This window comes from Schistocerca nitens, chromosome 2 (assembly GCF_023898315.1).
Source record: "Schistocerca nitens isolate TAMUIC-IGC-003100 chromosome 2, iqSchNite1.1, whole genome shotgun sequence".
Classification (NCBI taxonomy): Eukaryota; Metazoa; Arthropoda; class Insecta; order Orthoptera; family Acrididae; genus Schistocerca; species Schistocerca nitens.
Window position 1 is genome coordinate 141088520 of NC_064615.1, and position 23844 is coordinate 141112363.

A 23844-nucleotide genomic window follows, 5' to 3' on the forward strand; every position below is an offset into this window, starting at 1 on the left:
ACTTCTTTCTACTATCGAAAGTAATTTTGCAAACCGCAAAGAAAAGCGTCTAACTTCGCTAATGAAATAAACTGAAATGCTGAAAGAGGAATTCTAACAATGGATTTTTGCATAAACTTGTCCATTGTTGTAGCCGTTTATTCGAGAAGTCGAAATATTGCATTCCCTTTCAAAGGGGAGGTAGCCTACTTTTGACTGCGCCACCCTTTACCTTCTCTCACCGATTCTGAAGAGAAACTCCACATTTTTTATCTTATCAGGTCAAGTCGAAGCAGTGACAACACTCAGGAAACGAGCGCATTGCAGCAAATGCAGGAATCCTGCATCCCGCTCCTGGCATGAACCAAGTTGAGATGGTTTGCCGTTGCCTTGCACAGAGCTATTATTAAGTGTCAGCTGTGTATCTGTGTCGTGTAAATGGCTGTGGTGAATGCACACACAGACAGTGTAGAGTATGTGTTGCTATAAATGAAGGACAGGGAGAACGTGAAAGCCGGTGCCGATGCATAGTTCACTCATCTACATCTACCTGGATACTCTGCAATTCACACTTAAAAGTGCCTGGCAGAGGGTCCATCGACCTACCTTCACAATAATTCTCCGTTATTTCATTCTCGAAAAGGGCGCGGAAAAAACGATCACCTATATCTTTCCGTACGAGCTCCGATTTACCTGATTTTATTATGATGATCTTTTCTCCCTATGTAGGTCGGCCTCAACAAAATATTATCGCATACGTAGGAGAAAGTTGGTGATTGAAAATTTGTGAGAAGATCCCGTCGCAAGGAATCTCCTTTGTGTTAATGATGTCCACCCCCAAACCCGGTATCATGCCAGTGACTCTCTCTCCCCTATTTCTCGATAATACAAAAGTGCTGCTCCTCTTTGAACTTTCTCGATGTACGCCGTTAATCCTATCTGGTAATGATCCCACAATGCACAGCAGTATTCCAAAAGAGGACGGACATGCATAGTAAAGGCAGTCTCTTTAGTAGATCTGTTGCATCGTCCATGTGTTCTACAAATAAATCGCAGTCTTTGGTTCGCCTTCCCCTCCCCCCCCCCCCAAACATTTTTATGTGTTCTTTCCGACTGATGTTCGTAATTTTTATTGCCAAGTATTTAGTAGAATTTACGGCCCTTAGATTTGATTTATCGTGTAACCGGAGTTTAACGGATTCCTTTTAGCACTGCCGTGGATGACCTCACACTTTTCATTATTTAGGGTCAACTTCCAATTGTCGCACCATAGAGATACCTTTGTTTTCATCTTCTGATGACTTTACTAAACAATAAACGACAGTATAATCCGCAAACAACCTAAGGCGACTGCTCAGGATTGTTTCCTAAGTCGTGTACACGACTAAGAAAAACCAGAGGGCTATAATACTACCTTGCGGAACCTTAAACAAAGCGACATCGTAATAAAGGGGGCTTGTAGTAAAGGCACTATATAACATTGTTTAGACGTGGCAGTGAACACGTGCGCATACATGTCAGCTATCCACATCTTTCCAACAAGTGGTGTAGTTTCAGGCTATAATGAATTAGTGAGCGAGGAAAGTAGCACAATGAGCGTCACGAAGAGAGCAGAAGTACATGGAAAAGAATTTTCATGTTGCTCAGAGCTGACAACACACGGACGGTTTGCATTCGAAGGCCAAATTATCATGTGGTATGATAGAGGTGAGAAAGTGAGTTCAGTGTTTTACCTATCTTCAACAGCTGTGGTAATAGTAACTTGAGGGGAAGGAAGCAGCGTTGACGTCGCAAGGAACCATCCCGCCATTCTCCTAGACTGAAATGGAAGACCACGGAATATCCGAATCTGGGATTGAACTCGGGTCTTCCTAATGCTAGGGCATTAGGCACTAAGCCGTCCCTCTCAGTGCTGTGTTAGAAATAACAAGACGAAAATTGTAACGTTTCGCGAAAGCGCAGAATAGGAACGTGTATCTGTGGTACCTGTCACTAGTAATGGATTTAAAATTAAGCATGTTGTAACATAGGTCGCTAACGTTCGCAATAGCTGGCTATTGCAAGACGTTTACCGACACACAGTCCTACTGATTTCACAACAGCTTGTAAAAGTTTTCTTTTCAGTTCCACCCCCATTTTCTCATCGATACTTGTCGGTGGAAGTCTGAAGTCGTCGTACCGTTTGTGTTCTGTTTGAGGTTGCTGCCAAACGTAGCGATTAACTGAATAAATGTGTTGGAACACTATTAATTTAATTCCATCCTCATTAATACAAATAAGCACTACATTTCAATGTGAACGTATCTATAGTGTGCTTTCATGAAACATTGTTACTACCTCACTTGTTCAGAAAACGCTAGTTTATCAACTTTCGATAAACACTTGTTTCGTCGCCATAAAAGTGCAGTATCTGAGAGTGCGCCAATTTGACGAAAAAACTTCCAGAAGGAAAGTTGTGGAACAATAAGATGTTTTCAGAAAGTCAAACAGAGTGTCGGAAAACCTTGTTGGTTAGTAAATATCACTATTTATCAGTTTTCTGGACATCATTTGGTAAATGAAATCAATTTTTAGTTTCCATTCAGTGGTTTCTTCCAGTATTCACTCTTTCTGTTTCATTTAGTTGCCAGTACAATAATTCTCTGTAGTTTGTTGTCCCTCTGTTGGAAACCTGTACTTTCTGCCGGGTGTTTTACTGGGCTCTGCTAAATCTGGCAGTGGAGATGGCGTCAGTTAGTTACGTTCGTCAGAGGAAGCCACTGTGACATCTGAATGTCTTATTTGTAGTGAAAGTGTTGTGTCTAGGAATCCTACCTACTCGGTTCGCTACACAAACAAACAACTTGTATTAATGAATTTTATAACAATTAATCAAATACGATGGGAGGTCGGTCGGCGTGCGATTGACTCACTTATTTTTCACATAATCCTGTGATACGCCTTCCCCACAAATAAGCAGATTGGTTTAAGCTCAACATTTTGAACTGACGATCGATAAATGTGGGATTCGTTTTACATTGTATCCGTTCCAGCATTGGTCCTTCTAATACGATTTCTTGCACTTCTCATGAACAACAGAATATGTTTACTATCCTTTCTTGTCTTAACCATCTCAATAAACGTTTGTATGCCTTGTTTCCTCACCGTGCCAGATCTGCCCCATCCAAAACACTTTCTGTTATGGCATAACGTCAGCGCTGGCACGCCAGTCGGGAACGACAGGGAAGAGAAGGCTGTTCTCACACGGTGAGGAAACAAGGCATACAAACGTTTATTGAGATGATTAAGACAAGAAAGGATAGCAAACATATTCTGTTGTTCATGAGAAGTGCAAGAAATCGTATTAGAAGGACCAATGCTGGAACGGATACAATGTAAAACGAATCCCACATTTATCGATCGTCAGTTCAAAATGTTGAGCTTAAACCAATCTGCTTATTTGTGGGGAAGGCGTATCACAGGATTATGTGAAAAATAAGGTGATGAAACCGATTTTTTGTTTAATATTGTTCGTGACCATTACGAAGACATTCTCAAAATCGACACTGGAAATAGTGACAGTACGGAATAATGACTGGGGAACTCAAGTAAAATGCCGAGTAGGGCATATTGAAGATCTCCTTGTAGCTGAATGTAAATAACATAGTAATTGTGCGATTAGGTCTTTCAAATCTGATGCTGCAATTCACAGCAGCGGTGGGCGACCAAAAGATGATGTCTGCCTGGGTGAACTTCATATGTGAACGTTTGGAACCAAATGAAGATGAAGGACAGTTAGCACTCCAAGACGTTATGAAGGATTATAAATTCATATTTCCCAAAGACCGAGGTGATATAAAATCGGCTGTTCTATAAGTTATATAAAGATCTGTTATTCGTTGGGACAATAGATCAGCACAAGGAAATCACGATATGTTTTCGGAACACAGGATAGTCCATCCTATTGACTTGCAGTACTATTCTAGAAGCAAAGACTAAAAAGAGGAACCAACTGAATCGGTGAAAGTGCTGCTATAATTATGGAGGACATTAGATCATGAGTTTACGAAGTGGAGACATTCGTCCCTTCAGATATGTCCCTGGATGAAGTTTAAAGTGATATCCAGAGTCACCGGAATTGCTTCTTACTTTAGAATGACAGTTTGTTCAAAGAAGAAAGGAGACCGTTCAAAGATAAAAAGGACAATCAATTGCACTTCACCTTCTGTTGTTTCAACTGCATGATCGAGATCCTTTGTTTTTAATACACAATTAGGACTTGGGAAAATTTTATAGAAATATATTAAAAAATAACTCACCACAATACTAAAAATTTGTTCAATTTCCAGGAAGCGCGGCCACGACGGTACTTATAAGCTGTTGCCACGTGAATGGATGTTTTCTCACTACACCCAGCCCCAGCATCTGTGACAATTGGTATATGCGGTGTATGGGCTTTGGGTACGTCCAGAACAGACACCATTTTGATCCCATAGCCACTATGAAGTAAGACACAAAGGAATTAATGACATTAGCCGCCAGTGGGAATTAATTTAACCAGCGGCGGAGCTTGAAAATTTGTGCTGGACTGGGATTTGAACCCGGGTCTCCTGCTTGCTAGTCAGATGCGCAGACCTCTCCGAGATGAGGACACAATGCTCTTCGCAACTGCATGGACTGTCCTAGCACTCCTCCTGTCAGACCCAAATTCTCAACTTACCCACACACTACTGATGATGCGCCCACTGCCTCGCGACGTTTTGCGATTCCCGTAAGAGTTCGAGCATGGTATGCATTCGCAATGATAATTGGCTGTCCTCGCCATAATTATATTAGTGATGTCTTTTATATCTGACTTTGGGCGTCCTTTCCATAATTATATATGTGGTGACATGTCCGAAAGAACAGGCACCACATATATAATTAAGGCGAAGGCGGCCAAGGAACACTTCAGTGCGGATGCACATCACACTCTAACTGTATCACGCATTTTATCTGGTTACAACCGGAACATGAGGTCTCACTTATCTAGTACCCTAGTTGTGCCCACATGTAAAACAAAAACATTCGCAAATTCCTCCTCTGTTGCTACCGTCCCCTTGTGCAATAAACGTCCCTGCTCTGTGCTCACAATCCGATGTCCTGTTGCATTTAAGAAAAAACTGAAGAACATCCTTTTCTCAGTCTCATAAAGTTTCCCCAAAAATGGGTGGATTACCCTCTGCCAAACATTAGAACAAATGCTCCCATCTTCTCCCAGTTACGCTTCTTCATATTTTAATTTTTCAGTCAAGCTACTTTCTTTTCCCATATTCTCATTAATCATGTTTTATCACATTCCTTTTTCTCTCCCTCTCCCACGCCACCTCTCATGTCCATTGCTGTCAGCTATCATAGACGAACTCGACTTTCCTGTAATTTGTTCGTGTTGTTATAATTTTCATGAACGAATATAAACTGTGTTTTTCTCTGCTACAGCCACTACTGTTTCCAATATTTATATGACAGTTATTTCTAAATGCTGAATTCTATATGCGAGATGTAAGATAATGGATGCAATGTAAAACATGTAGTGCGTTGTTAGCTGTAAGAGAAAGCTTGATGCCTCTAATCATGCCACAATAAGTAAAACAATATTAAATAAATAAATCAAATCAAGTTGTGTCATTGATATCCATAAAATTTTACACGAAACGTTTTTACACTGAGGTAACAAAATTCATGGGATAGCGATATGTACATACACAAATGGCGGTTGTATCGCTTACACAAGGTATGAAAGGGCAGCACACAGCGGAACTGTCATTTATACTCAGGTGATTCGTGTGAAAAGATGTCTAAAGTGATTATGGCCGCACGAGGGGAGTTAACAGAATTTGAACGCGGAACGGTAGTTGGAGGTTGACGCATGGGACATTCCATTTTGGAAATCGTTAGGGAATTCAATATTCCGAAATCCGCAGTGTCAAGAGAGTGCAGAGAATACCAAATTTCAGGCACTATCTCTCGCCACGGACAACGCAGCGACGGCTTTCACTTAACGACCGAGAACAGTGGCGTTCCCGTAGACTTCCGGTGCTAACAGACAAACAACACTGCTTGAAATAACCACAGAAATCAATGTGGGACGTATGACTAACATATCTTTTAGGACAGTGCGACGAAATGTGGCGTAAATGGGCTATGGCAGCAGACGACCGAAGTGCCTTTGCTAACAGCGTGACATCGCCTGCAGCGCCGCTCCTAGGCTCGTGACCATGTCGGCTGAGCCCTAGGCTAACGGAAAACACAGATGAGTTCTGATTTCAGTTGATAGGAGGTGATGGTAGGGTTCGTGTGTGTCGCAGTCCCCACGAAGCCATGGACCCAAGTTATGAACAAGATACTGTGCAAGCTGCTGATGGCTGCATAATGTGTGGGCTGTGTTTACGTGGATTGGATTTTGTCCTCTGGTCCAACTGAACCGATCGTTGACAGGAAATGGTTATGTTCGATTACTTGGAGATCATTTGCTGCCATTTAGAGATTTCATGTTCCTAAACAACGATGGAATTTTTATGAATGACAATGTGCCATTCACCAGGCCGCAACTGTTCACAACTGGTTTGGAGAACATGTAACCTCCCCCTCACTTATCGACCTTAATGACAGTGAAAAATTAAACCGCGTGTACCTAATGGAAATTTAGGAAAAGCAATCGTCACCGAAGTTAATCTGTCGATAAAGAGGGAGGAAAGAGTTACATCTAAATGAAAGGAAAAATCGCAAATGAAACTGGTGGAAATTAATTTTGAAAAGGGGTAAAGTTAATAAAGAAAGTAAATGTGCGGCCGTTACGTTAACAATTAACTAGCGGTAATTAGATATTTGAGATCTGGGGGAAATTACGGTCGCCAGTCCTAAGGACGATTACTATAGTAACTGAAAAAGAAAGGTTATTACACATATAATTAGCACTAGAAGTGTGGCAACTGAAGGTTGACACGTGTAGTGTGAAAACTGAAAGTTTGTCAGAAGTAATAAATTTCGCTACACTCTGACTTAATTTAGCAAATGAATTAATAAAAACGGAAAATCGAAAGTTAATTTAGTGACTGAAGTTAATAGTGAGCTTTCTTTCTGAAGCACATCGAAATTCAGTAAAATATGGTTAGTCTTGGACTACCTCAACAATCATTTCAAAAGCTACTTGAATCTAAGCAATTTAGAAATAAGAGATTTAACTTTGAACTTGAATTAAATGATTCTGAACAATTAACAATAGTAAAGTTTAGTACGTACCAAGCTGAGCTGCAGTCACAGGTAAGCTAAAATACGGTAACAAAACTCGCACTCTTAATTTGTGCTTGTGTAATCTAAATATTGTAGCCAGTTATGAATACCTTAACTGAACTTTGAAATTAAAGCAGTGAAATCAAATGATGCTAGCGTTTGAATTTCAACGACACTCGGGTTCATTCCGGAAAAGGAAGGGACCCTGCTTGGTAATGCAATTGGGACAATGAGCAACAAAGGTTCATGCTACGTTGCTGTAATTTTGTGATTTGAACAGTTTGAAAAGCTGAGGTCTGTCATACAGTTCTAAAACTTTACGTGCTTCCAGTCTTCCTTGTTGGTTCATTGAAGGTTTGAAGCCGTCGATCGAGGAGGTGGCGACAGTCACTCATTGTCGGCCGTAGCTGTTGCAGAAGCTGGATGTTGGCGCTCCTTCTTCTCGACACGGTCACCAGGCGAAACGGGCTCTTGATGTGCGCCAGCTAATGCTTCCCGTCCGCGACACCGTGTCAGAAACTATCATAGCAAGTCGAGCGCAATTACATGCTGCCCAACCCCGAAAGCGCGGCAACTCGCGGGAGCGTCACACAACACACCTGCTCCACTGCACTACCCCAGCCAGACTCCCCTCTGCCCGCGCTCCACGCGACAGAGTTAACACTACCAAAGATCCTAAACACTTTGGTTCTCCACACGACCTATCGATGTATTCGTTCGATAGCATAGTTTTCCCTAGGCCACACCCAGCTTATAAATATAAATAATATTCACATAACAAACCAATTATAAATCAACACATATATATATACAAATAGTAAAACAATTACAATATACAAAGGTACAGAAATGTTATATCTTCAGGTAACAAAATAAGGAAAAAAATTTGCAGTGCAATAGATGGAAATAGGAGGATATGCATTTCCAGCGTTACAAACATTCTGGACAATTCGAGCGAATCATCTGACCAATCAGATCGCCCAACATGAATCCCATCGAACATTTATGGGACTTAATCGAGAGGTCAGTTGGTGCACAAAATACGGCACCGGCAGCACTTTCGCAATTATGGATGGCTATAGAGGCAGTTGGCTCAATATTTCTGCAGGGGACATCCAACGACTTTTGACTCCATGCAACATCGAGTTGCTGTACTATGCTGGGCTAAAAGAGGTCCGACACGTTGTTAGAAGGTACCCTATGACTCTGGTCACATCAGTGAATGTAGATTGCGATTTATAACGACTTTCAGCGCAATCTCTGCGTCTGTAGGATCTGAACCATATATTCTCAGCTGGTCTGTTAATTAGACTGTTAATAATTAAGTTCGATCATTTCATTTAACTCACCATTCTGTCAGCAACAAAATTACTTCCCTATGAAGTGGAGTATGCAATCTTCACAGAATTTCAGGGAACCACACAGGATGCAACCCAAACCTCCTGAAACCATGTCACCAATGCACTCTGGAAAATCGGAGTTTCATGATCTCTTGAAGAAAAGCACAATGCAGAATAAGGTCTGACCGCCTAGTCTTGCATAATGACATCATTGGAATGGATTTTGTAATTGGACGATATTATGCTCCATTGCAGCTATTCTGATCTCATTCCTGTGGAGCTGACTTCTATCTTAACCCAAGACTTGCACCATCCTGTGAGTCCCACAAGTAGGTAGGTATTCCTTCGACAATGGTATGCAGAACAGTTAGACTCCTGCTGGATGACTCACGGTACTTCCCAATATCACTTCGCAACTTTTTATAACGACGATACAGTTCCTGTAGTAGTGGGAAAATGTAATCAATACTATATCCATAAAACGCCCGAAACTAGTAAATCTATCTACGGGAAAGCTGGTAGACTGCTGTAATATGATCTTAGCCTTGCTAAGGGATGGATCTTAATTCTTGAAAGCTCTTTATTTATTCCTAAAAGCTTCTAACATCACCAGAAACACAGTTTTCATTATACAGGGTGACCCAAAAGTAATGGTCGGTATTCAGTGATATGACAGAAAAGCTCTTAAGCAAAAAACTTCATATGGACAACCCGAATGATTTCCGAGACAGAACGCATTTAATGTAGGTACATTTGTTTTTGGGCCAGTGGTGCGCACGTATGTGTCTTTTCCAGCCAACCTCTTAAACCTTTCATTGTGTATCAATCTGCCTCGTTGCCTTCAGTTTCTTTGCTCGGGATGTGTTACTGCCATTAAACTAGTCCGTTGAACGTGTAATTGTCCATGGTGCGTTGTGAATGTAGTAGTGCTAGAGACTGAGAGTGTATCGGAGAGAAGCATCGGTTAACTGTGTTTCTACACGCGCTAACTAAAAATGTCACACATCTACACTAACGAAGAACGTGCAGATACGGTGTACGTTTACGGCTTTTGCGATTGTGGTGCTCCTGCTGCTGGCGAATAATGCCGTCGGCCCTTTCCGACATGTCGAATTCCTAATCGTAGGATGTTTACTAGAATTTTCAGCACATTGCAGGATACTTAGTAAAATGCATGTTGTAATGTTTGCAACTTTTGCACTAGTGCACACGTGTCGACCAGACAACGTATTGAACAATACAGAAAATAAATAACGGTGTACATTAAATGTGGTCGATCTTGGAAACCATTCGGAATAGGGCATATGTCCGTATGAAGTTATTGGCTTCAAATGATCGTTTCTGGCACATTCGTGGATATTGAACATTCCTCTAGAGACACCCCGTATGTAATGTTGAACGTGAGAGTGGTCTTTATCGCCCTGTTTGGAGAAAGCCAGCAGCTGTCAAAGTGCTCTGCGTCATGAGCAAAACATTTTTATTTTTAATGAAACGTAGAATTTTTTTCGTTACACTAATGGAGCAAACGAGAAGACTTTCTGAATTATCCTAACAGTCATCATTTTTTACAGGTCCATAGTCCATACGGAACTTCGTCGGTATCTCTTCTGTGCACGTGACAGAATGATGGAAACATTTCGCCACCTGGATGTAGAACGGACTGGTTTTCTGCCCAAAGACAAAGTTTACCTCACGTGTCGCGCGAGCTGCGTCCCTCTGGACAAGGACGTGCTAGCGGCTGTGTTGGAAAGGTGAGACAAAGCTCAAAGTACCCAGCCTTTTCTGAAAATCTCGGCAGTAACTAAGCTAACAGTCCGAAGATGAATACAACTCATTCACATCTACGATTAGGAACTGGCATTCCACAACATATAAAGATGTTTTTAATATAGAATCTAAAGTCACTGTATGAAGCGAGAAATTATTCCCTTGCTTGAAAACTTCCCGAGCACTTTCAATTTATCCTTTTCCAATTAAGTTATCTCCTAAAATGTTGAACAGAGTCTCTTGTCTTCATATTTAAGAAAACTGACCACACTCTGCACATAGATATTTCACTCGTTCTTAAGGATGGTCCACATACTACAATAGCGCACATCATGTGCGTAGACAGGTTGTAGCGTGTAGATCGGAAATCGGCGCAAATCTGGTGCCCAACGTGTGTCTGAGTAAGCTGTTTATTCAATCTAGTGCTTCTCGTCTGTGCATGCACACTGAAATATAAAGTGGTTGTATGTTTCAGTGCTCTAGATAGTTTATTGCCAAATTTATTGAATTATATAGAAGCCTTATATTTTTGCTTAAAGTTAAGAGCGAGGAATATAACGATCGAGATAAGAAGGCAGCTGCTTATAATTCTAAAAGTCATTAATAGGTTGTAAGTGCATTTAACTCAGGGAATTGAAAATATCCAGCTACTCAGAAACAAAGTATAAGATATCTCACTGACCACTCCAATAATTTATTACAATAATATATAAACTTCCAAATACATCTAAAAATAACAAATTTGTTTGCATGGCCATCCTCCGCAACAAGCATAGAAATACTTGCTAACAAGTATATCGATAAATATTAAAAGCACCTCGAATCTTTCACAAATGATATAATAAAAATTTAGTTACTTTATTTCATGAAATATGTATATAGCTTCGCATATGTTATACTTCATTTTGCTCAATACTTGCTTCGACACTGCAGTCTGAATTTTTAATCGTTATTACGTCTTCCTGTTTATAGCAATCGTAATGGCTGTGTAAGCCATTCATGTCCTGAATTACTTCTCTCATGTAAGAATGTTGTCGTACGATGTGACGAATACAAGCGACAATAGGTATTTGTATGTCTCCATGCCCACCCACAAATAATTTCACCAGTCTTCGACGTTGGCTCGCTACTCGCAAAGTAACTTAATGTATGAAAACTGCAGTGGCGTAAGGAGCCACTGTGTTGACCATTTAGATCGTTTTTCCGCCTGACGCTTTGTTTGAATCGTTTTTACAAGAGAAGATGCGAAGAATGTTTTTCTGTTACGAGTCAGTGTTCTGAAGTGAAATGTTCGTTACAGAGCGTAGCAGCTAGCCACTGAATTTTCTTTCGTAAGCCAACAGATATCAGGCCAGCAGCAGCTTGAAACTGTGTCGTGAGGACGCACGGGATTTGCATCGATTTATTGCAAGCATGGGTATCAACGAAGACAGATGAAAATAAACTGAATCTTTGTTCAACCATATGAAAAACGATTCGATACACAGCAATAAACAGAGTAATTGCGGGGAGTAAAGATTAACAATTTGCACTTTCTCAATAGTCTGTTCAGAAAGCGAAATAACGGTGTAGTTAATGAGTGAATGTGGTGCACTTATATCGATAGTACCGCCTGTGTCGAGAGTGCTCTCACCAGTGAGTGTAGCTATATGTTCGTACAATAAAGTCAATCAGTTCCGTGCTGTGAATGAGTTCACTGTGTAAATAGATATATAAACTGTATTTAACTTCCCATTAATAAATATTCTTAACAGCAGCATAATTGTGAAATTCCTGTATTCTTTATTAATGAATGTCTGTCAATCCAAGACAATAATTTGTAATCATTATATTTTACCTGACTAAGGGGGTCTGGTTTTCTGGTTATATTGATATGAGTAGGATTGAAACCTAAGTTATCTTAGGTGGTTGGATTACATTAAAAGGCATAAATCAGACTAGAACTTTGGACAATAAGTTCTTTATCTTAAAAATAAACAGTAATAATAATAACTAGTTACTGATTCACAGAATATGTTAAAATTTTTGGAACTCGTAGAAGGTTAATGGCAAAAGCCTGAGAATGAGTTGAAAGTATTTTACACTGTTGCATCTTGCATGGTATCCCAACTGTTAAGTGTGCATAAGGAATAGCTTCTATGAGTCAAACCTACAAACCTGTTCTTGGTGTGTGTTTAGAAAGATTGTATATGACACATGACAGTAGTCTTTGGTTGTTGATAGCATGTGGCAACGAAACAATAACTACCAAACTTTCATTATTTATCATAGAATACAATTTTAGAAATTGGTACTGGTGCCATAGCTACAATCAACTGTAGAAGATCATACAAGCAAATGTAGGAAAACTGATGGTTTCTCGAAATTATTAGAAGCATGAATGATACAAGTGACAATAATTTAACAGGTCCCAACTCGCTGAGTATTATTCTCAATTTTCCCTTATGAATAAGATAACCTCGAATCAGTCCATATATTATGAAACAGATGTTATATTACCAACTGGAACCAATGTCTGTCAGCTACTTTAACATATTCATAAGTACTTACAATTCGAGAGGATGGCTCCTTCTGTCTCTGTATCTTTTGCCTGTTATTTAATCTAAGGCTAAACCCATAAAAAAAGTCCAGTGGAGAAAACTTAAACGATGTTGGTGGTCTTTCATCAACATTACCATGACTTATCCAGTGGCTCGGATAGGTTTTAATCAAGCACTGACAGATGACTATAAGGTGTACTGCACTGAATTAAAGTTATTAATCAAGAATTAACAGAAAAAAGCAACTATCTATGAAATTCATGGTGATTATTGTGAATGACTCTTGTGTTTGTGTAATTTTTGCTATGGAGTGGTCCAAATTATCATCTTTTAACATAAATATTTCCCCTACCGAAACACTCTGTATAGTTAACAACAACATGGTGATAGATCTAGACACATGTGAATACTGAAAATAACAGTGAGAACGAAATTTATTGGAGATATTCATCCTCTTAGTTTGAAATTTATTAACTATAAAGCAAGACAATAGTTCTGTTTTTCTTTTTTGTTCACAAATTCATGTCAAAATATGAGTACAAGACCCACAGTAATATTCCAGAAAAGAAAGGTAAACTTAATAATTAAAAGAAACATATAACTTTAACTTCATATTAGTACTTCACTTACATTTCTTTGGTTCATTTCATTGTTTCATTGGTTACAGGATGGAGCATAATGAACGTGGTCACATTTCTTATCTAGAACTGGGTGATTTTCTGAACACAAAGAAGGAGAAAGCGGCTCCTTGTTTACCAGATGACTATAGGGTAAGAAGAGTATTGGAAATAATACAATTCAGTAACTAAATGTAGTGTGATGTAGTAAGTGATAAAGTATGTAGCATGTATGTTGTATATTTGAGACCTATACAAAAATAAGACATAAAAATGAAGACCAATGAATAGTCATCATCGGTTGTAAATACCTTTTCACACAGTTGTGTCACTGTAAGAGACTGTTGAAATAATTCTAGAACAGAGACTGTCTTGAGAATTCTAGAGCAGAGACTGCCTTGAGTCTGCATTGCCCATATTAGTTTGTCAATGCATGCTTGATACAGATAGCATCCATGCATTTTCAGTTGAGTGCATGTGTGAAAAATATCTTAAAAATATGGAAGATATTGTGACCATTATGAGTAACATCTGGATAGATGTCATTCTATTGAAATACCAAGTCACAATAATGTTGAGTGCTAGGCATGATCAGTGGCAGTGAAAGAGTTGCACTATATTAATTGAGACTGAGAGGTCTGGAGCTACAACCTTAAATGATCAGAAGAGACACACTTTGACAGTGATAAATATGTTCTTTAAACTTGTAGGTATTTCTGTGTGTCTTTTAAGTTGTAAAAATGGATCATATGAATGAGCTACTTCGTTCTGATAACTCACAAGGTAGCCATTCATTAGACACATTCTGAATTTTTTTCTCAGAAAGCATGACTGGACATGCATAAAAATGAACATGCATGGCTGGGCACATAGAGGAATAATGTTGTTTGAAGCTGGATATGAAGGTAGTGCTTTTGATTTGAAGTAAACCATCAGATTTCTTAATGTTTCTGAAATTCATACAAATATTGCTTATCTTGTTCACCATGTGAGTAGTTCATTTATATAGTAGGAATCACCATATAATTTCATGGAAATCTTCAGAGGGGACTTACATCATGAAAAGTATTTTTACTACCATAGTATTCCTGCTGTAAGACTGGCCTGAGAAACGGTACACAACGTTTTATTTTGATTAATGATGTAATAGGAAGCAGAATAACAAAAAAATTCAATTAAACTGATGTTTGAAGTGTTTGATATCTGGTGCATAAAACTGTGGTCCAACTAGGATTTAATAAGGGGAAAAAGAAAAGAAACTATGCCTGAAGCTGCTGCTAATACAGCTATATAAATATAAACAAGGTGAAGGAAGAATAACTCTGAATAGTTAATCAGATTGGAGTTCTGATAATAAAATTAAGATTGGAGATAGTAATGCACTAATGGAAACAGTGGTGTTCATCAATGTATGATCTAATAGGCTGTTAATTATTGTCAAAACTTATCCATGAATTAACTGTTATGCTACAGTAATTTGCTTTAGTCACTCCCATCAGTCCTTTCATTTCTCAACATTATTAATGTATATTTGTCAGGTGCAGGAACTGTCTAACTAAAAATGTTTTATGTTGCAGAGAGACCTGAGTTTTGTGTACGCCAAACTCGAGCCAGCGGTTTCTGTTATTGATTTTGATTCTTTTCTGAAGGATCTTGACCTAGAGAAGACTATTGTCGACCAGAGCAGTTGAAAACTTCCATTGTGAATAATTATATATAAATTTGATGTACAACTTTGAATCATATACTTTGTATACCAATGTTAGTTAGGTACTAACTTGAGTTAAACTGCAAAATTATTGTAATTTCAAGTAAGTAATGTTTTTGGATATGGTACTGAATTTTTTATTATTTTTTGAGGTTTATTAATATTTTACAGTGTTTTTGATACTTCTATATCCTTGGAATTAAATTTACCTTTTGGGCATATGATCTACAGTTATTTTAAACACTGAGTGGGCTATTTTTTTAGCTGTGTAAACATTCATACTAAAGATTATATCATTTACATTTGTGGAATATGTCCATCAAAACAATTATATAATTTGTATAAGGTGAACATTAATGTTATTTAAATAAATAATTCATTACTATGTCCCTGCTTCCCCTGTTTCTTTATTTCACACTCTCAGTGTTATCTTACTGTTTCTATTGTTTCTCTATTTGACACTCTCAAGCTTAACTAAAGAAGAAAAAATATGGTTTGCTTTTTCATCTCATCATTTGCTGAGAAAAGTGAAACTTTTATTCCAGTGAGTGGCAGTAAGTACTGCGAAAGTTGTACAACAAAACTGTAGAAGTGGTGTACTGTTCTCATTCTTCTGTTTTGATGATCCATTTTGTTCATCCAGTTCGTTGTTTTTATATTTTGGATGACCAGTGACAAAGATGCAGATCTGTGATGGAGTGTTCACTTTCTAGTGTTTAAGTCAAACTAAGTCAGATGGCAATAAATATCATATGCCATTATAATATTTTTGTTTATTTGCTCATCACGAATCAAATGAGACCTTCTTGATCAGGAATATCAGTTTTGATTTCAAAAAGCGGAATGGGCAATTTCAGAACCTCATATGATTATTTTCAGCGCTGTATATGCTATAACTATGAGGATTCTTGACTTTCTCTTTATATGTTGATAATTCTGTGACTCTATAGAAGGATGTGATCTGATTTGTACTTAGTTATCAGTTCATCAGTTCTTAAACACACAGTGAAAAATGAAATGATCGTATGGCATTGTTGGCTGGGAGGCCCCATTCGTATTTGGCCACCGAGTGCAACTCTTATTTCAGTTGATACCACATTCGGCGACATGCTTGCCAGTGATGACGATGAAATGATGATGAGGACTACTCAACACACAGTCCACGAGCAGAGAAAATCTCCAACCCGGTCTGGGAATCGAACACGGGCCTGCTGTATGGGAGGCAAGCATGTCACCACTCAGCTAAATAGGTGGACGTAAGATTATAACAGGAAATGGTAAACCTTAATTGAAAGCTATTTGATATTTGACAGTAACCAAAATACATAAGTTCTCAAATTAAAGATACATACTCAAAGCTTAAGAAAGCTGATAAAATTTTTCCACTATGATAAGAAATAAGGTTAATTTTAGTCACCACAAATGCTTGACAGTTATGTGGTATGCTTATTATGGAGATACCATTGCTGAAGAAGAGCTTCTAATAGTAAGGCAAACCCTTGACAGATATTGACAACCTGCTGTTTGTCTTATAAATGCATTTCAGATATGTCAAATGGGTCTTAGATCCAGATGCCTCCTTTGCCAGTCCAGAGACGTCACTGAAAGTGATAAGGTCATCCATCAGAATGGCTGGAAGTGGTTGGGCTGTACCACCACTGAAAATGAATTCTGGTTGAGCGGCATCTCCTTAAAGTTGCACATTTGACCTAATATCTTATCTCTCTGCTATGGCTGTTAACAGTGTTTCTATGACTACCAACGAAGATATGAACTTCCTTAGGCCTGTCCAACATGATGCCTCCCCACAGAAGGGCTCCTTGCAAAATTTTTCTGTGGTTTTACCACTTATCACATTCCCTCTGTGCGATTGTGCAAACTCAAATGGAGTACGTGTGTCTAGAGGTCGCTCCATCATTTATTTATGGTCCAATATTGAGTCTGCCATGATAAAGACAGGAATTTCCAGATGTATGGGACGAAGATCAACTGCTCTAATCCATCACTACATAATTAGTCAAGGTGCTATAACTTGTAAGGCAGCTGCTACGTTTACAGAAATTTCTCTTGAAGAAGCATCCTGATTTAACCATGGAATTAAGGTTGGATACTGGAAGTACTGTTGAGTATTTATTCTTGGTCGACCTGGTACAGGGATACATTTCCAAGTTGCCTAAGTCTTCAAAGGTAGGTATATTCAACATTGCTGTGACTGTGCGGTATGTAGTGACCTACTTCAAGGTATCTGATGATGCTACCCTGAATAATTTAGCGAAAATGGCCCCTTTCTAGTATTATGCTGAAATTTTCTCAATAATCTACACATTGCCCACATCATAACGTGTAAGCGCACCTGTAACATCAAATTTATTGCATTACTCTTCATTGTCGTCGGATCACGTGAATCTCTGAATCAGGCAGCACTCCTTTCCTTTACAGGTAGGACAAAGCTAGTTTTTGGACAACTCTTCTAGCTGGTTGGTGGGTGTTTCATCACTTTTCACTGTCAGTCTTTTTCTGTGGTGGTATAGTATGATGGTTCTAGGAGGAGAGAGTGCAGCCCAGCGAAACCGAAATTATAGCTACTGGCATTATCCAAGGAGGTGTGATTTAGTAGGCAATCTGAGCATTCCCTTTCACACAATCGACTTTCTAGTTTCAATTGGTTTAAGTTATATTTGGAAAACCATATTTGTAAAAGACTAGCAGTAAAACACTTACCGGATTCGAAATATATCAATATAGGCGTCCCCCAGGTAAGTGTATTTAGCTCAATCCTCTTCCTTATACATATAAATGATTTCCCACAAAGTGTCAGGTATGCAGAGTGCAGAAAAAAAGTCAACTCAGATAGCAGAAAAAGCCAATGAACTTCTCAGAGACGCCCAAAGCTAGTCTCTAAGGAATAGGGTAACTTTAAAAGTGAAAAAGACAAACTGTATAAACTTCTGACTAAATAAAGAACCCAATCATATTATTGTTGATGTTGTGGTCTTCAGTCCAGAGACTGGTTTGATGCAGCTCTCCATGCTACTCTCTCCTGTGCAAGCTTCTTCATCTCCCAGTACCTACTGCAGCCTATATCCTTCTGAATCTGTTTAGTGTATTCATCTCTTCATCTCCCTCTACGATTTTTACCCTCCACGCTGCCTTCCAATACTAAATTGGTGATCCCTTGATGCCTCTGAATATGTCCTACCAACTGATCCCTTCTTCTAGTCAAGTTGTGTCACAAATTTCTCAAATTTCTCTTCTCTCCAATTATATTCAATACCTAAACATTAGTTATATGACCCTCCCATCTAATCTTCAGCATTCTTCTGTAGCACCACATTTCGAAATCTTCTATTCTCTTCTTGCTAAACTATTTATCGTCCACATTTCACTTCCACGCATGCCTACACTCCATACAAATACTTTCAGAAACGACTTCCTGACACTTAAATCTATACTCGATGTTAACAAATTTCTCTTCTTCAGAAACGCTTTCCTTGCCATTGCCAGTCTACATTTTACATCCTCTCTACTTCGACCATCATCAGTTATTTTGCTCCCCAAATAGCAAAACTCCTTTACTACTTTAAGTGTCTCATTTCCCAATCTAATTCCCTCAGCATCACCAGACTTATTTCGACTACATTCCATTATCCTCGTTTTGCTTTTGTTGATGTTCATCTTATATCCTCCTTTCAAGACACTGTCCATTCCGTTCAACTGCCTATCCAGGTCCTTTGCTGTCTCTGACAGAATTACAATGTCATCGGCGAACTCGAAGTTTTTACTTCTTCTCCATGGATATTAATACCTACTCCGAATTTTTCTTTTGTTTCCTTTACTGCTTGCTCAATATACAGATTGAACAACATCGGGGAGAGGCTACAACCGTGTCTTACTCCCTTCCCAACCACTACTTCCCTTTCATGTCCCTCGACTCTTGTAACTGACATCTGGTTTCTGTACAAATTGTAAATAGCCTTTCGCTCCCTGTATTTTACACCTGCCACCTTCAGAATTTGAAAGAGAGTATTCCAGTCAACATTGTCAAAAGCTTTCTCTAAGTCTACAAATGCTAGAAACGTATGTTTGCCTTTTCTTAATCTAGCTTCTAAAATAAGTCGTAGGGTCAGTATTGCCTCACGTGTTCCCATATTTCTGCGGAATCCAAACTGATCTTCCCTGAGGTCGGCTTCTACCAGTTTTTCCGTTCGTCTGTAAAGAAACTATCAGTTTAATAAGTCACGGCTGCAAAATAATAACGCGAATAAGAACACATAACTAATGTTAAGGTATTGAATAGAATTGGCGAGAAGAAGAGTTTGTGGCACTACTTGACAAGAAGAAGGGACCGGTTGTTAGGACATGTTCTGAGGCATCAAGGGGTCACAAATTTAGCATTGGAGGGCAGCGTGGAGGGTAAAAATCGTATATGGAGACCAAGAGATGAATACACTAAGCAGATTCAGAAGGATGTAGGTTGCAGTAAGTACTGGGAGATGAAGCAGCTTGCACAGGATAGAATAGCATGGAGAGCTGCATCAAACCAGTCTCAGGACTGAGGACCACAACAACAACAACATTCTTCTTGAAGTCTGAGGGTATTTGGCCTGTCTCATACATCTTGCTCACTAGATGGTAGAGTTTTGTTAGGCCTGGCTCTCCCAAGGCTGTTAGTAGTTCTAATGGATTGTTGTCTATTCCCAGAGCCTTGTTTCACTTAGGTGGTTCAGTGCTTTGTCAAACTCTTCACGCTGTATCATATTGTCTATTTCATCTTCATATACATTCTCTTCCACTTCTATAACATTGTCCTCAAGCACATCGCCCTTGTATAAACCCTCTATATACTCCTACCACCTTTCTGCTTTTCGTTCTTTGCTTAGAACTGGATTTCCATCTGAGCTCTTGATATTCATGCAAGTGGTTCTATTTTCTTCAAAGGTCTCTTTAATTTTCCTGTAGGCAGTATCTATCTTACACCTAGTGATATGCGCCTCTATATCCTTAGATTTGTCCTCTAGCCATCCGTGCTTAGCCATTTTGCACTTTCTGTCGATCTCATTTTTGAGACGTTTGTATTCCTCTTTGCCTGCTTCATTTACTACATTTTTATATTTTCTCTAACTAAATTCAGTATCTCTTCTGTTACCCAAGGATTTCTATTAGCCCTCGAGTTTTAAACTACTTGATGCTCTGCTACCTTCACTATTTCATCTCTCAAAACTACCCATTCTTCTTCTATTATATTTCTTTCCCCCATTCTTGTCAATCGTACCCTAATGCTCTCCCTGAAGCTCTCTACAACCTCTGGTTCTTTCAGTTTAACTGAGTCCCATATTCTGAAATTCCTACCTTTTAGCAGTTTCTTCAGTTTTAATTTACAGTTCATAACTATTAGATTGTGGTCAGAGTCCACATCTGCCACTGGAAATGTCTTACAATTTGAAACCTGGTGCCTGAATGTCTGCCATACCATTATATAATCTATCTGATACCTTTCAGTATCTCCAGGCTTCTTCCATGTATACAACCTTCTTTTATGATTCTTGAACCATGTGTTAGCTACAATTAAGTTATGCTCTGTGCAGAATTCTACCAGGCGGCTTCCTCTGTCATTCCTTACTCCCATTCCATATTCAACTACCACGTTTCCTTCTCTTCCTTTTCCTACTTCCGCGTTCCAGTCAGCCATGACTATTAAATTTGCGTCTCCCTTCACTATCTGAATAATTTCTTTTATCGCATCATACATTTCATCAGTCTCTTCGTCATCTGCGGAGATAGTTGGCATATAAACTTGTGCTACTATGCTAGGTGTGGGCTTCGTAGCTATCTTGGCCTCAATAATGCGTTCACTATGCTTTTTGTAGTAGCTTACCTGCATTCCTATTTTCCTATTCATTATTAACCCTACTCCTGTATTACCCCTATTTGATTTTGTATTGATAACCCTGTATTCACCTGACCAGAAGTCTTGTACCTCCTGCCACCGAACTTCACTAATTCACACTATATCTAAATTCAACCTATCCATTTCCCTTTTTAAATTTTCTAACCTACCTGCCCGATTAAGGGATCTGACAGTACACACTCTGATCCATAGAACGCCGGTTTTCTTTCTCCTGATAATGTCCTCCTGAGTAGTCCCCCCCCCCCCCCTGGAGATCCAAATGGGGGACTATTTTACCTCCGCAATATTTTACTCAAGAGGACGCCATCATCATTTAAACACTCAGTAAAGCTGCATGCCCCCGGGAAAAGTTACAGCTGAAGTTTCCCCTTGCTTTCAGCCATTTGCAGTACCAGCACAGCAAGGCCATTTTGGTTGGTGTTACAAGGCCAGATCAGCCAATCATCCAGACCGTAGCCCCTGCAACTACTGAAAATGCTAAGAAACGTCCAGGCAGATTAAAACTGTGTGCTGGACCGAGACTCGAACTCGGGACCTTTGCCTTTCGTGGGCAAGTGCTCTACCATCTGAGCTACCCAAGCACGACTCACGCACCGTCCTCACAGCTTTACTTCTGCCAGTACCTCGTCTCCTACCTTCCAAACTTTACAGAAGCTCTCCTGCGAACCCTGCAGAACTAGCACTCCTGAAAGAAAGGATATTGCGGAAACATGGCTTAGCCACAGCCTGGGGGATGTTTCCAGAATGAGATTTTCACTCTGCAGCGGAGTGTGCGCTGATATGAAACTTCCTGGCAGATTAAAACTGTGTGCCCAACTGAGACTCGAACTCGGGACCTTTGCCTTTCGCGGGCAAGTGCTCTACCAACTGAGCTACCCAAGCATGAGTCACGCCCCGTCCTCACAGCTTTAATTCCGCCAGTACCTTGACTACCACCTTTATACCTTGAGGACGGGGCGTGAGTCGTGCTTGGGTGGCCACGAACCGTCAGTGCAGCAGCTAAAGTATGCAGCGTCAGCTGCCTTGAACGAGCTGAAGCCCGGTTTCGACGCGATTCCTTAGCGGTAATTGACAGACAATGCCAACTTCTAGTCAAGAAGCTACCTGTATTTTTATGGAATTAAATAAATAATTCTGAATCCTCTTTCACTCTGCCTGCCGGCGACCACAGGTCATTATCATCATTCCGTGGAAAACTGGTAAGAAGTGGACTGGGAGACAGCCTCCTGACACAAAACCAACTCTACTTAAGCCCTCCCAACAGTCGCCTCTTCCAAAATTGGTGTCAGGAAGTTGTCGTGCTTCTGACACTACACTACTGAATCTACATCAGAAGACTATATGAAGCATTTCGTAGAGAGCGACACCAGAAGTTAACAACAGTTGTCGGGTGAATCGTTAAAAAGCTTTGTTTCTCACACACGTAAGTTGTTGTGGCGATCATGTCCAGAATAAGACACAGTGAGTTGAGAGTTACTTTTTGCAAAGCCTCGTATCTGAATTTAAGGGGAACCATGGCTAAGTGTATTTTGTACGAGTAGACTGTAAAATTTGTAATTTATCTACGCACTGACCGCTTTGTGATAGGTTTATTCCCGTACTATTCTCAACTTGCAGTATGGTCTTGCAAAAGAGAGCTTTGTTAAGTGTCACAGCGTGCCGATGAGACGAAGAAATAAGTAAATTTTGATACTCATTACGGTGTATATTGTGAGTGGTGTTTAAGGATTACTGTGACTGGAAAGGAAACTACACATATACGACACAAACGCGAGCTGCTACTACAGCGGACCCGGTATCAGCTCTGACAACGGGTTAAATTATTAAAAGAACAGCAGTTATGCTGTCAAATGTGAGATCCTTCACAATCAGGCCCTAGCGAAGTTTTAATTAGTACTGGCAGACCTCCTCCCTTCGTGGAACCACATGTCTTGTTTCGTTTTTTTCTGACAAAACATCGGAATATGTCACTATTTTTATCCAGGATGTAACAACAATAGTGTGAATCTTTTTGTTGTGTCGATCGCGACTCAGCATCTCCTCTATATGGTGAGTAGCAACTTTCCTTCTCTGAATTGTTACATTCCATCCTGGATTTTCCATTGTTTGATTTATTCAGGATGTGTTACCCGCAGCCAGCTTGTGCAATTGGTCGGAACAAACATCATTGCAGATGACCACAGTGAGCTTGTCGGGTGAGGTTAACACGTACCACGAGGTTTTGAGTAAAGCAACTACATTTACAGAGATGGCAAACGCCTTAAAGCAACGGTATACAGAAAACAAAATAGTGTCCGCTTCTTTTGAGGAAAGTGAAGTAATTTGAGACAGTTGCCAAATGAGACTGTCGAAACGTTTTTGGGCAGGGTATGCAAGTCGAATGGCAAAACTTACGAGATGACAAATAAAGCGGACACTGATGCAGATGGTGAGGATAGGGAACTGGATATGTTTCTAAGAGGCATTTCTCCAGAATTTTCTCACAGAATGAGAATGTAAAATCCACAAGATTTAGCAGCAGCGCTACAGGTAGCCAATTATCTGCAAGAGATAAATAGTGCTAGTAAGTATCGGAATAACCAGGAAATGTTGTGTCGAACAAAGATTGCTATCACTGTAGAAAAAGGGTCGTTTTAAAGCACAGTGTCGCCAAACACAGTGTTTTAATTGTCCACAGACTGGCAATAAGGCACAGGAGTGTAGGCCAAAGAAACAGAGTAACTACTGTATAATG

At 39.6% G+C, this 23844-nt stretch overlaps 1 protein-coding gene across 1 annotated transcript in view; it reads left to right on the plus strand.

The window, feature by feature from the left end:
• Positions 1 to 15392, plus strand: part of LOC126234302 (EF-hand domain-containing family member C2-like) — a 240230-nt gene extending 224838 nt beyond the window's left edge. Inside the window, exons 12-14 of the mRNA XM_049942988.1 lie at positions 10142 to 10321; positions 13545 to 13647; positions 15072 to 15392. Of these exons, the coding sequence (XP_049798945.1) occupies positions 10142 to 10321; positions 13545 to 13647; positions 15072 to 15185 (397 nt within the window). The 3' untranslated portion in view covers positions 15186 to 15392. The remainder of the gene's footprint in view (positions 1 to 10141; positions 10322 to 13544; positions 13648 to 15071) is intronic.
• Positions 15393 to 23844: the final 8452 nt, after the last annotated feature.